General features: G+C 34.7%; 1 protein-coding gene across 2 annotated transcripts in view; it reads left to right on the top strand.

Moving 5' to 3' along the window:
* Adgrl4 (adhesion G protein-coupled receptor L4) overlaps positions 1-14,178 on the top strand; it is a 103,033-nt gene that overhangs the window by 86,621 nt on the left and 2,234 nt on the right. For both annotated transcript variants that reach the window (XM_020186579.2, XM_074079678.1), the window contains 2 exons: positions 12,235-12,326; positions 13,709-13,877. In XM_020186579.2, coding sequence (XP_020042168.2) covers positions 12,235-12,326; positions 13,709-13,877 — 261 coding nt within the window. The remainder of the gene's footprint in view (positions 1-12,234; positions 12,327-13,708; positions 13,878-14,178) is intronic.

Raw genomic sequence — 14,178 nt, forward strand, 5'->3', positions numbered from 1 at the left:
TACATGGAAAAATTGTTACTGTATTTTCTTCACAACTCTGACAATAGGTCAATAATAAGAACAATAATAATAGGACATAATTTCAGTGACTTTCGCTAAATTTATACTAATGCCATTTCATATCCAAGCCTTGCACCTTTTACTTCTAATTATTGCTTTATTAGCAGAAGTTATTTAGCAGGTACCAGTCCAATTCATTGCTTCCCAGCACATATTTAACAAGCACACTGATGGGTTCCACAGTAGAGAGAGTTCTGTCAAGCCTAGATAGACTGTTCACAGGGCTCCATCCTTTCATGTGCCCTTTCATCTGCTGCATACTGTTATTGCATCTTATCAGTCTTAGCTCCTAGGCACATTTCCAGATTCTAAAACAGTTGGAGCGTCTAAAACTTTATCCCCTCTTCCTTTGAGATCTCTATTAACTCTAGTAGAGATCAACCTATGTAGGGAGGGTTACAACCTTGAACTTTTCCACTAAGAAGTCAGTATTCCCAGTTATTAAAAAAAAAATGCCACATGTGAATTTGAAAGGTATGAAGTTAGGGTTAGCATACAAAATAGAGGATTCTGAATTAACTTGAATTATAGATAAACAATAAGTTAGGTATGTCCCAAATGTTCTATGGAACACACTTACATAAAGTATAATTCATTGTATTTCTGAAATTTAAATTAAGTAGTATGTTATGTTTGTATTTACTACCTCTAGCAATTCTATGAACAGAACTATTGTACAAAATAAAATGTGTTAAAAACTTGAAAGTACAAACTGCATTTATGCCTTCCTAAAAAGAAGTCAGTTAGTAGTTATAATTATTCTTAACCTTTTTATTTTAAAAAACACGGAAGCAGGATTCACAAATAATAAAGAAGCTTTTATATAATTGCCAATAAGTATGTGGAACATCAATAATAAACTTGAATTAATCATAAACTAAATTAGCATTTATTGTATAATTGGATATAATTCTTTTTTTGAAATTTCTATTTTATTCATGTAGTGTGGGTCACTCTGGTTTTCTTTTTTTCTCTTTATTCATTTATTCATATGTGCATACCTTGTTTGGGCCATTTCTCCCTTCTGCTCCCTGTCCCCTCCCTCTCCCCCCACCCCTCTTGCTTCCAGGCAGAACCTGTTCTGCCCTTATCTCTAATTTTGTTGAAGAGTAGACATAAGCAATAATAAGAAAGACAAAACATTTTGCTAGCTGAGATAAGGATAGCTATACAGAGAGATTTCTAACATTGTTTCCATGCACAAGTATATTACAACCCAAATTGATTCATCTCTATAAGACCGCTTCAATATTTCCTCGTCACCTTTCCATAATGACCTCTGTCATTTTTAGGTAACTATATTAGTCCCTCTACAGTGGGAACATCAAACACTTTCATGTTTTGGGTTTCTTACCTATCCTCATACCTCCCATATGTGCTCTCCCCTTAGCATGTGACCCAAGTCCAACAACACTACTGCATTTGCCACAGATCAAAGTCCACATATGAGGGAGAACATATGATTTTTGGTCTTCTGAGCCTGGCTAACCTCACTCAGAATGATGTTCTCCAGTTCCATCCATTTACTTTCAAATGATAAGATTTCATTCTTCTTCATGGCTGAGTAAAATTCCATTGTGCATAAATACATTTTTTTAATCCATTCATCAGTAGTGGGGCATCTTGGCAGTTTCCATAACTTGGCTATTGTGAACAGCCCTGCAATGAACATGGGTGTGCAGATGCCTCAGGAATAACCTGAGTCACATTCCTTTGGGTATATCTCCAGGAATGGGATTGCTGGATCATGTGGCAGATCTATGTTTAGTTTTTTAAGAAGCCTCCATATTGTTTTCCAGAGTGGTTGTACTAGCTTGCATTCCCACCAGCAGTGTTCCAGGGTTTCTTTTTCCCCACATCCTTGCCAACACCTATTGTTAGTGGTGTTTTTGATGGTAGCTATTCTAACAGGGATGAGATGGAATCTTAGTGTGGTTTTGATTTATGTTTCCTTTGCGTCCAGAGATGATGAGCAATATTTCATGTGTTTTGGGGCCATTTGAATTTCTTCTTTTGAGAAAGTTCTGTTTATTTCAGTTGCCCATTTCTTTATTGGTTCATTGATTTTGGGGGAGCTTAGTTTTTTGAGTTCCCTATATATTCTGGTTATCAGTCCTTTGTCTGATGTGTAGCTGGCAAATATTTCCTCCTAATCTATGGGTGGTCTCTTCAGTTTAGAGACCAATTCTTTTGTTGTGCAGAAGCTTTTTAATTTTATGTAGTCCCATTTGTCCATGCTTTCTCTTAGTTGCTGAGCTGCTGGGGTTCTATAGAGGAAGTCCTTGCCTATACCTATTAGTTCCAGAGTGTTTCCTGCTCCTTCCTGTACTAACTTCAGAGTTTCCGGTCTGATGTTAAGGTCCTTGATCCATTTTGAGTTGATACTAAGACAGGGTGATAAACATTGATCTAGTTTCAGTTTTTTGCAGGAAGATAACCACTTTTTCCAGCAACATTTGTTGAAGAGGCTGTCTTTTCTCCATTGTACATTTTTGGCACCTTTGTCAAAAATAAGGTGGGTATAGTTGTGTGGGTTCATATCTGGGTCTCTATTCTGTTCCACTGGTCTTCATATCTGTTTTTGTGCCAGTACCATGCTATTTTTATTGCTATGGTTTTGTAATATAGTTTGAAGTCAGGTATTGTAATACCTCCAACATTGCTGTTTTTGTTGAGTATTGCCTTGGCTATTCACAGTCTCTTGTGTTTCCAAGAGAATTTATGGTTGATTTTTCAACCTCTGTGATGAATGTCATTAGGATTTTGATGGGAATTGCATTAAACATGTAGATTGCTTTTAGTAGTATAACCATTTTTACTATGCTGATTCCACCAATCCATGAGCACAGGAGATCTTTCCACCTTCTGTAGTCTTCTTGATCTCTTTCTTCAGGGATTTGTAATTCTCCTTGTAGAGGTCATTCAAATCCTTTGTTAAGTTTACTCCTAGGTATTTAATTTTTTTTGAGGGTATTGCAAATGGAATTGTTTTCATATATTCTTTCTCAATTTGTTCATTGTTGGTGTATAGAAAAGCTAATGATTTTTGTAAGTTGATTTTGTATCCTGCCACCTTGCTGTAGCTGTTTATGGTGTCTAGCAGTTTTGGAGTAGAGTTTTTTGGGTCTTTAAGATATAGGATCATGTGATCTTGGCTATAGGTTTATCACATATAGTTTTTACAATGCTGAAGTACTTTCCTTCTATTCCTAGTTTTCTTAGAGCTTTTATCATGAGGTGGTTTTGGATCTTATCAAAGACTTTTTCTGTATCTGTTGAGATGATCAAGAGGTTTTAGTCTTGGCTTCTATTAATGTGCTGTATTATGCTTATAGATTTGCATATGTTGAACCACCCCTGCATCTCTGGGATGAAGCTGACTTGGTTGTGGTGAATGATCTTTCTGATATGTTGTTGGATTCGGTTTGCCATTGTTTTATTGAGGATTTTTGCATTGATATTCAAAAGGAGATTAGCCTATAGCTCTCTTTTTTGGAGATGTCTTTGTCTGGTTTTGGAATGAGTGTAATACTGGCCTCATAGATTGAGTTACACAGTGTTTGTTCCCTTTCTATTTTGTGGAAAAGTTTAAGGAAAGTTGGTATTAGTTCTTCTTTAAAGGTCTGACAGAATTCAGCATAGAATCCATCAGGTCCCGGACTTTTCTTTTTTTGGGAGGGTCTTTTTGCTTCTTCAATTTCATTTTGTGTTCTAGATCTATTCAGGTGATTAATGTCCTCTTGGTACAATTTTGGATGGTCACAGTATCTAGAAATTGGTCCATTTTTTGAAGATTTTCAAATTTTTCAATATTAGACTATATGTTCTCAAAGCAGTCTCTGATGATGCCCTGGATTTGCATGGTGTTTGTTGTTATCTCCCCTTTTGCATTTCTGATTTTACTGATTTGGGTTTTTTCTCTCCTCTTTTTAGTCAGATTTGCCAGAGGTCTGCCAATCCTGTTTATTTTTTCAGAGAATCAGCTTTTTGTTTCATTGATTCTTTCTATGGTTTTTATTTGTTTGCTTGTTTCTATTTCATTAATTTCAGCCCTTATTTTTATTATTTCTCTCCTCTGCTTTTTGGATTTTGCTTGTTCTTGTTTTTCTAGGAGTTTGAGATGTAGCATTAAATCATTGGTTTGAGATCTTTTTGTCCTTTTAATATATGCACTCATGGCTATAAACTTTCCTCTTAGGACTACTTTTGCTGTGTTCCATAGGTTCTGGTAGGTCATGTTCTCATTTTCATTAACTTCCAGGAACCCTTTAATTTCCTCTTTTATTTCAACAATATCCCACTGATTATTGAGCAATGTGTTGTTCAGCTTCCAATTGTTTGCATATTTTCTGATGTTTTTGTTGTTGAGTTCTAGTTTTAATGCATGTGGGTTTGGTGCTGCCTGTTCTCTCATGGTTTTCTTTGCTTTCATTTTCTGTGTGCAGAATTCCTGTAGTGGTGACTTGGTGGTCATACCTTATTTTAGCTTCTGTATATCATGGAAGAATTTTATTGCTCCATCTATTCTGAATGATAGTTTGCTGGGTAGAGTATCCTAGGATTGAAGTTGTTTTCATTCAGTGCCCAGAACACCTTAGTCCATGTCCTTCTTGCTTTAAAGTTTCTGCTGAGAAATATGCTCTGATTTTGATGGGTTTACCTTTGTATGTTATTTGTTTTTTCTCTCTTACAGCCTTCAATATTCTTTCTCTAATCTCTGTGCTTGTTGTTTTAATGATAATATGTCATGGGGTAGTTCTCTTTTGCTCAAGTCTTTTTGGTGTCCTGGAAGCTTCCTGTACTTGAACGGCATAACTTTCTCTAGATTTGGGAAGTTTTCTGTTATTTTTATTGAATATATTACGAATCCCTTTTGCTTGTACCTCTTCTCCTTCTTCAATGCCCATGATTCTCAAGTTTGGTCTTTTGATAGAGTCAGTGAGTTCTTACATATTCCTTTTGCAGGTCTTGAGTTGTTTGACTAAAAGCCCTTCAGTTTTTCCTTTAATTTCCTTGTTACCCTCAAGTTCTGAGATTCTGTCTTCCACTTGTTCTAGTCTGCTAGAGTGGCCTTCCATTGTGTTTTGTGTTTCTGTTTCATTCTTTTTTCTGAGGTTTATCATGGGTCATTTCCTATTTAATATTGTCTATTTTCGTCTTTAATTCATTTATCTCTCTATGTTCTCTGTTTCACCTTGGTGTTTATTTAGGGTTCCTATGAGTTAATTTATTTGTTTCTGTGTCTTCTCGTATTCTTTATTTTTGGTGTCTTGAAATTTCTTGAGTGCCTCTTGTAAATTTTGGTTAACCATGTCTAGTAACATCTCCATGAAATTCTCAGTGACTACTTGCAGGATTTCTTCTTTGAGGTTGTTCTTGTGGACATCTTCAAGTTCCTTGGCATCATTTATCTTTGTTTTGTTGGAGTCCAGAACTGGGTATCTGTTTTCATTTCCCTCTGAATCCTGTATTAAATTATTTTTGTTGGGAAAATGGTTTCCATCCCTTTTTCTTCCCATCTCTCCACTTGGTGCATCTTTGCTCTTGATAGGCAAGTTTGTGGTTTCAGTCACCTGTTTTCTTTCCCTGGGTTTGATTTTGTTTTGTGGCTGTATTGGGTTTTTAGATAATTGTGCATGCACTATTTCTGTCCCTGGTCTGGGTGTAATTTAGTATTAACTAATTCACAATAATAAAACAACAAAAACAAAGAAATCAACAGGGAGAGATGAACAAACAAACAAGAAACCAAACAAACAAACAAAAACTCCAGGTTTAGGAACAATAGAATTTCAGTCTTAGTTTAAGATCTGGTGTTACTCTTCCAGCATCCAGTCCTGGTGTTGGTACTGAAGTAGAAGCTCTGTTGTAGTCTAGCCAGGTGATTGGCTTGCAGTTAGTGTTTTGTTTTGGTTTTTTTTCTTTTTCTGTCTTGCAGCAGCAGCTGCTTGTTCAGCTCCTCCCTCAGTGAGGTATAGAAGTTTAAGTTTGCATGCTGTCCTCAGGTTCAAAAGATCATCTCTGTAGCCCACCAGCTGTCCTGTTTTGGAGGTGGCTATTCACTGTACTTGTTTACTGGGGGTTTGTGTCTTTGCCTCTCCCCCTTTCTCTGGGGTAAGGTCAGTGATCCGTCAGCCAACCCCTTGCTGTCTGTGTGTTGTGGTGGTTTGCTGTTTGTTTTTCAACTTTGCAGAACCATTAGACTTTGGGTTTGCTCACTGGCTCAAGAGATGAGCTTTGTGGTCCATTACCTGCCCTATTTCAAGGCAGTTGCTTATCACCAGCCTGCTGTCAGCCTTCCTGCCTTTCTAGCCTTTTTGTTTACTGATAGTTCCTGTGGAGATCAGCTCCTTGCTTCTCCCCACTTCTCCAGTGTGCTTTCAGCGTTCTCACCCCCTCTGCTGTTTGCTAGTTTTCAGTTCATTGTTTATTGTTCTTTTTTTTTTTTTTTGCATGGGGGTTCAGTCTGCCCAGGGGGCTATGCTGGTTTATCCCAGAGGTGGCTAGGGGAATACAGCATGATGCTTGGTGCTCACCTGTTTGGTTTGCTGAATGTCTCCCAAGCAGGTTTAGAGCCAGTGTCTGTTGGCACAGGAGCCCTCCTGTTTTCTCAGTGTAATGTGGTGTGGAGAAGCTTTCTACAGGCTAGGGGTTCAGGGTGTCAAAGTTTTGATTCTCCTTGGTGCTTTATTTCCAAGTGTGGCTCCAGTGTCTCCACAAGGTTTTTGATTCACAGAACTCACACTGTCTGCTTCTGCTCCCTAGTCACCATCTTAGATCCTCCTTTATAATTGAATATAATTCTTACTTAAAAATGACAAAGAATAACTATAGGGTATTTTATTATGTGTTTAATATGTACATAAAGTATATGCAACATGTATGTTTGCACATATATTTATACATATATGTGTAAATTTCCATGTTTTTCTCCCCATATTCATTTTCTATTGTTGCTGTAACAAATTACCACAATTTAGCTGCTTAAAACAATACAAATATTATTTCACAGTTTTGTAGGTCATACATCTAAGTGTAACATGATTCAGCTGGTTCCTCTGTTTAGTCTCCCTGGGCTAAATTCAACATATTGACCCTTGTGGGGAGAATTGGTTTCTTCTATGTTCTTTCAACATTCAGTTCCATGGGATAGTAGGGATGAGGCCCCATTTCATTGCTGGCTGTCAGACAGGGGTAGTTCTCATCTTATAGAGGCCTCCCAAGGACCCTAACACATGGTCCAATTGTCTTCAAAGCCAGCAACAGCCATTTGGTGTCTTCTCAGCCTCACCTCTCTCTGCTTCCACTTCTTCACTTGTGCTTCATCTCCTTTCCCAAACCTTTTTGCCCAAAGGGTCCATATGATTAATATTGGGCCCAATAGGATTATTTATGGTCATCTCCTTCTCTTAAAGTCAATAACCTTAATTCTACAGGCAAAAATATTTTATCCATATTCAAAGGTTCTAGAACTAGAATGTGGGCATATTTTAGAGGGAGGACATTATTCAGCTTGGCATACACCTCAATTTCTCTGATACTGAATGTGATTAGCTCTATAACCAAGGCATTTGAAGGGCTGATTCCAATTGGGAAATGATAAACAGAGAAAATCAGATGGAAGGCAAAACTTTAAATACCTGATTCTAATTTGAATCATGGAAAATTAATAAAGAATACTTTTTAATTTTCTGATTAATTTGATAACTACCTAGCCATTTGGATGGTGACTAAGGATTGAAAATCAGTGGCTCTTTCTACTGGCACTTGGTCAGCCCATGGAAATCAGCCCTTTGTTCATGGCAGGTGCAGGTTTGTCTTGGGCAAGTTAATTTAAAGGTAATAAAAATATGTGAAAAGACATGTAATTTAAGATCATGGCACCTTCCTAAATGAGCCAGATTTTGTTTGGTGTATATGAAAAATTAAAGTAGGGGTCTAAAAGGCCTATAAGAAAAGTTTTCTCATTCTTTTTGGTACAATCTGACATCAGCATAGAGATAACTTCATTAATTATTGAGAAAAAGACTAAGAAAGAAAAATGACTGATTGGGATGCTTCATTTCAAAGGCTGAATTTGAAGCCCATGGGTTCAACATACCTATAGGTATAAATCCTTTAAAGTTAGCTCTTGCCATCCCACTGGCTCATCTATTTAAATTTCTTGTTTTTAAAAAAGGTACTTAAAAATTTTTAATCCACTATCAAACAACAGAATGTGATGCTAAAATATGAAAGAACTGCATATATCTGAAGGTAAGAACAAGGCCTCTATAGGTACATACCACTCAAGAAGAAGCAGGGGAAATTATTTTGAATTTAAAATACTGATTTCTCTCAGGGGTTAAGTGTTCATGACTTTCAATGGCTTTTTGTTTTCACAGCTATTTCTATTCTCTTCTGTATTCTAAAGTGCAGTAATGAATTTCTAAGATCTTTCATTTCCATCTAAAGTCCCGTCTTGTTTGTTTCCATAAAGGTCATGGACTCCTGGTTGACAATCTAGAACTGTTCTGAAGAATTGAGATAAAAGGGATAATGAATGAATGTTCATTTACACGTCATTAATTAGCCTCTGTGCTTTTGTGACACTAAGATTTAGAGATAAATAATATGGGAACCACAGCTGGTTAAATAATGAAACCTGGTTCACTTAATAATGTGTCATAATCCCAACTGGGAACTCCTTTCAAATAGTTTAGGTAAATACTAATGTTCAAAGCACATGTCATTTTAAGGGACCATTTCTTAAAGTAAATATGAATGGTTTTCTTACATTTTAAAGAATTACTCAAGTACTCAAATCCTATTATAAAGATGCTGTCATTGCCATGTAAGCATCACATTAGTAATATCTTTCAAGCTGTTCAATGCTAGACATTTTGTATTAGTTCCCAAGGTCATTACCTCTGGGTTAATTGCAAATTAATATCATTAGAAATGTTTTTAGATTCTATATAATCTTGTTTTAAACTGTTCTTTATTTCCTCACCTCAGACCCTTTATACTTGCTTCACAATGCTTTCCTTCCTAAAAGATATTCTTCCATGTAGATAAACTGCGTAGTGCTTTAAGTTAATTTCCACCTCTAAATACAGTCAGGTGCCTTAATATGTCCTTAATTCTGTATATATGGTTTCTATCTAGAAAAAGAATTTAAAGTGGCTTGTGTATTTATGGATAAAGAGAGAATGGAGGAAATATAAAAGAAGTCAATGTAGGTTTTGCCTGTTAGCCCAAGCTAACTGGATCTATGATCCAATGTAATATTATAATATTTAGAAAATTTGAGGTAATTGAAGAAAAAATATTCTAAATAATTTCTAATATTATTATTCTGATAAAAAATTCTGAGATTATCTTTATTTAAACAAGTATTCTGACATTTTTTTAAGTGGTAAGGAAAATTTTATTTGAGAATATTGAGATGGGTGTCAAAACTATGGCAAAAAGAAGAGAGAGAAATTGGTTTCATTCTGAAAACAGTGGACAGCTAGGGATTTATAGGAAAGGAGCAATGGGAGAATTACTAAGAGGAGACATGAAAGGTAGGCGAGATGCACTTACTAAATTGTACTGTGTGCGCCAATTAACTAGTCCTGTCCTCTATTGTACTGTTAGCTCCTTGAAGGATAGGCCATTTTTTGCCTAAGTTATTTTTGAATAAAAGAATATAAAACTCTGCACATAAACTCAAATTTAAGTGGCATTTGTTCCTGTCTACTCACCACCACATCTCAGGCTAGTCCACTTTCTTCAGTATAATGCAACCTCTCTTATAGTTGTTGAAAAGCATAACACATTCCTAACTCCCTCAATCCTCATGGATTTCTTCCAGGTTGCTTTCCTTCATAAAATACCTTCCTCCTGTCATTTTTTGTTCTGCTAATGTATTATAATACACCAAGTCCAGGAAGTTTCAGGAGAGATACTTCTTGAAACTGGATTCTAAGCTGCCTCCATTTTTTTCTCTTTCACTAATCCAAATTGTGAAGTAATATCACAATTTATGGATTTATAAGCATCTCTAAGGTTTTTATTTATTATTTCTTTTCTTAATAAAATATATGAGAACAAAAGATCATGTCAGTTTTATTCATTAACATGTACCACACCCTCATCATTGTTCCAGACTCTTAATAGACTCTTTAGAGAATTCTTAAGCAAGAATAAAAATCCATATATTTGTATAATTTTCAATGCATATAAATTATATACTCAGTGTGTTTATGATTTTTGTGATTTTTAATAATATAAAACTAAAAAATCCTTTGATATACTCTAACCCTTTTCTTCTTCTTACATTGGGGAAAATATGAGCTTAGGGAATATGAATCAGGCTCTCACTTGCCCAAGAGCACCTGGTTTTTATAAGTATGCAAACATTTTCCCTGTTTTGCCGAAAAAAATGTACTTGCCAGATCTGGATCTCCCCCAGGGAATGTTCCATTTCCTGTCTTCACTATTGTAGTGTGTGTCGTACAAGAGCACATCCAAAACGTATATGCACTCCTGAGAAACCAAGCAGTATGAGAAACTGCTCTTCAAATTCAGTTTTATCAAAACCAGAAGTCAAAGAAATTTTAGTGAATATTTTAAATTACCCATTTATATGGAAAATTATAGGTTGAGAGAACAGTTTTTGCAATTATTTGTTTTATCTTATAGCTCTTTTTTTGTTGAGATGAGTGCAACATATCTCAAAAAAACTATTTGAATATCTTCAAGCCAAATTTGAAATTTTGTTATTTGATAATATATATGTATATATTAACAAAATTAAATCTAGTTGTTTTAAAATTTGTACAAAAATATATAGCTGTTAAAGTCTAGGAAATACTAAGCATTCCTTTTTCATAGCTATTAAAAAGTAGTTATAAAATTAAATAGTATTAAATTGTCATTTCAGCTAATTATTTGAGCATATGAATAGGGTGAAACTGCCAACTAAATCAATTAAAATATACTTTATCTTCCTTTTCCAATTGCTAAAGTGATTTTTGCATGGAAATATTACTGCAATTAGAATTAATTAATCACATAATAGGAGTAATGGACAGCTGAAAGTAGATAAAAAGGGACTATACCCCTTTTTCCTCTAAAATTTCTTTGCAAAGACTGCTCCATGAGAAGTAAAAACATGACATTCTCTTACCCAATATTTTATACTACTTTTTATAACAATACTCAGTTTCATTCTGAGAAGCTATGCAAAACTCCTTAGAATATAGAAAAAATTTCTATAACTATAAACTTCCAAGTTACTAGCAACAGAGCAGCTGAAAATTATAACATTGTGTTTGATGACTGTCATTTCAAATGGCTTTTGAAAAATCTGTTTGGATTAATAAAATGTATTCAATAAAGGGTTAATGTATCAATTATTTCTATAATATTTAATATTTTAGAGTATTAGTATGCTTATATTGCAATAGATCTGTATATTTAGAGTCCACCCCTCATTTAAACTCCTGACACTGTAAGTATGACTTGAAATTTTCCAAAAACATAGAGATAAAAAGAAGGAAAATACATTGTTCATAATATGAGATATAAGTATTACAATGTGTTAATTAATAAAATGTATTTGCCTTCTAACAAACATTTATCTTGAAAACTTCTGAGATTAGATCTGGGGAAAGGAAATATTAGGATGAAACATCTAGATAAACCATACAAAAAAAAAATCTTCAACTTTTCTCTAATGAAATTGTTTTGTCATTTGCTAATTTCCTTTGAATTTCTCTTTCCATATTAATTTTTAAAGAACTGAAAGTATTATCTCCAACACTTCCTTTCAAAAAAATAGTGAACAAAAATTTGCTTTCTCTAGCGTACATAAAGCTTTTCAAATCAAAGTTCTTCTTCATATGTGTGTTAATCTTATTATGGGCAGCAGATGATGCTCACCAATCTGTAGATGTGATTATAACATCTGAAGAATTTTGTGCTAACCAAAATCTGGCAGTTGTACAACCTGCCATGTATACCAGCAAGGTTCAGTGATACTATAAAGTTCAGCCATATAATTCATTTGTCGAAGTCTATCAGAGGGTTTGTATAGTGTTATATACACACATTTATATCATGATTTTTTGGCTTCTACTTTTATTGAAATCTCTACTCCTTGCTTTTTGTCATGATCTCTTTTCTGAAATTAATATATCTCCTCAGGTTAATCTCTTGGCGTTTGGATTTATCATATACAAAGTTTTTCGTCACACTGCTGGGTTGAAACCAGAAGTTAGTTGCTATGAGAACATAAGGTAATTGTTTCTTCAAGTTCACTTACTTTAGTAATTAAAATCTTTAGTAACTTTTTTGCCTCACATATGCTAAGCAAACACTGGACCACTGAGCAACAAACCCAGCCCTTTAACAACTGAAAGTACAAATAATTTTTGGAATTATTGGCTTTTAAATGATTAACTCATACTTTCTTTTATTGCACTTAAAATATGCATTGAAACAAAGCCCTTAATATGTTTAATAAGACTATAATCACCATAGATTAAATAGTAAGTGAAGCAATCTTTTCAAATGTACTCCCCTTTGAAAAAGAAAAGATGATGGCTGTGTTAAGACAAAAAATAAGTCTTAGTGATTTTCTTTTGGTAAAACATTTCTGAGCTTAGTAAATGTTTCTTCCATGTAATTCCTAGTTTGTACGTTGCCATGATTTTTTCCTGTAACCCTCTCTTTAAACTGATTTATTGAGGCCTTGAAAATGTTTTGTTCAGGAAAAGCTCAAGTATACTACAGGGAACTTGGGAAACAACTGGCTGTTTGTGTTGCTTGGGAACACTCCTGTAGTTTCAATACCTTGCAGAAGATTTATAGTTGGGATTTAGCAAATGTTTGATCGATTACTTTCTTTTAGTCCTCAACATTCAGTTTCATGTAGTGTGCTGGTTTTAATAAAGTTGAAAATGACTCATTTTCTGAGGCATGCTGCTGAAACACTTTCTGCAGTAAAGAATGACCAGACTGAAAACAAATGAGAAAATCATCATTAGTTGCTTCATTTTCAAGGCAATGTCCTCAGTGAGAATGACTGAATATTGTTTTACCAAATGTCACTATAAATTCAGTTGAAATATATATGAGTATGTGAGTGTATTTTTCCTTTACTTTTTAAGAAATCAGTGCTTTGACATGAATTTATTGTGCAGTAACTGCATTGTAAAAGAAAAAAAGTCTAGAAGCCTCCTTCAATGTCACAAACATGTGCTGACCAAACCCCACATGGGATGCTCTCCAAGCTTTCTTAGGGAAACACTTCCTAAGAGGTAGATTATATGTGTCTTACCTTTGGGAATCACTGTCATGTTAAGTTCAAAATCAAAGCATACACGTCAGTATACCAGTTAAAATATCTTAAGATTAAATAATTCCTTTAAAAATGTCATGTATTAACAGTGGAACCTTAATTTTGGAAGCACTTTCTGCCAAAGTGTGGTAACATACTCTTTAGGGTATGCTAAAAGCTGTCCCATCAAACTGTACAACTTGTCAGTTTCTAAGTCATTAATGGATCTTGTAGGTTTCTTGGTTATATAAAAGATTTACTTCCTACCTAACTCAAGGAATTTGGGAAACATGGAATGTGCATGTTTTTGTTAACTGAAACATCCTAAATACATTCTAGGTCTTGTGCAAGAGGAGCCCTTGCTCTCCTGTTCCTTCTTGGCACCACATGGATCTTTGGGGTTCTCCATGTGGTGCATGCATCTGTGGTGACAGCTTACCTCTTCACTGTCAGTAATGCCTTCCAAGGCATGTTCATTTTCTTATTCCTCTGTGTTTTATCCAGAAAGGTAAGTATTCTTTTTTCATTTTGGTCAACACTCTAGTATATTCATGTAGCATCAGTTTCCAAACTGATAGAAAATTCTTAGTGCCTCAGGTTTATGACTTCTGCTTTTATTGCCTAAATGCAGTGCATTTTGGTATTAAAATAATCAGAACATTTAGTTGTTCATAGATAAGTATGTTTTTAAAAAATATAAGATGCCATACAACTGATGAATGGATCAAGAAATTGTGGTATATATAAACAATGGAGTTTTACTCAGCCATAAGGAATAATCACATGTGGTTTGAAGGTAAATGGATGCA

Source organism: Castor canadensis, chromosome 7 (genome assembly GCF_047511655.1).
Source record: "Castor canadensis chromosome 7, mCasCan1.hap1v2, whole genome shotgun sequence".
Taxonomy (NCBI): domain Eukaryota; kingdom Metazoa; phylum Chordata; class Mammalia; order Rodentia; family Castoridae; genus Castor; species Castor canadensis.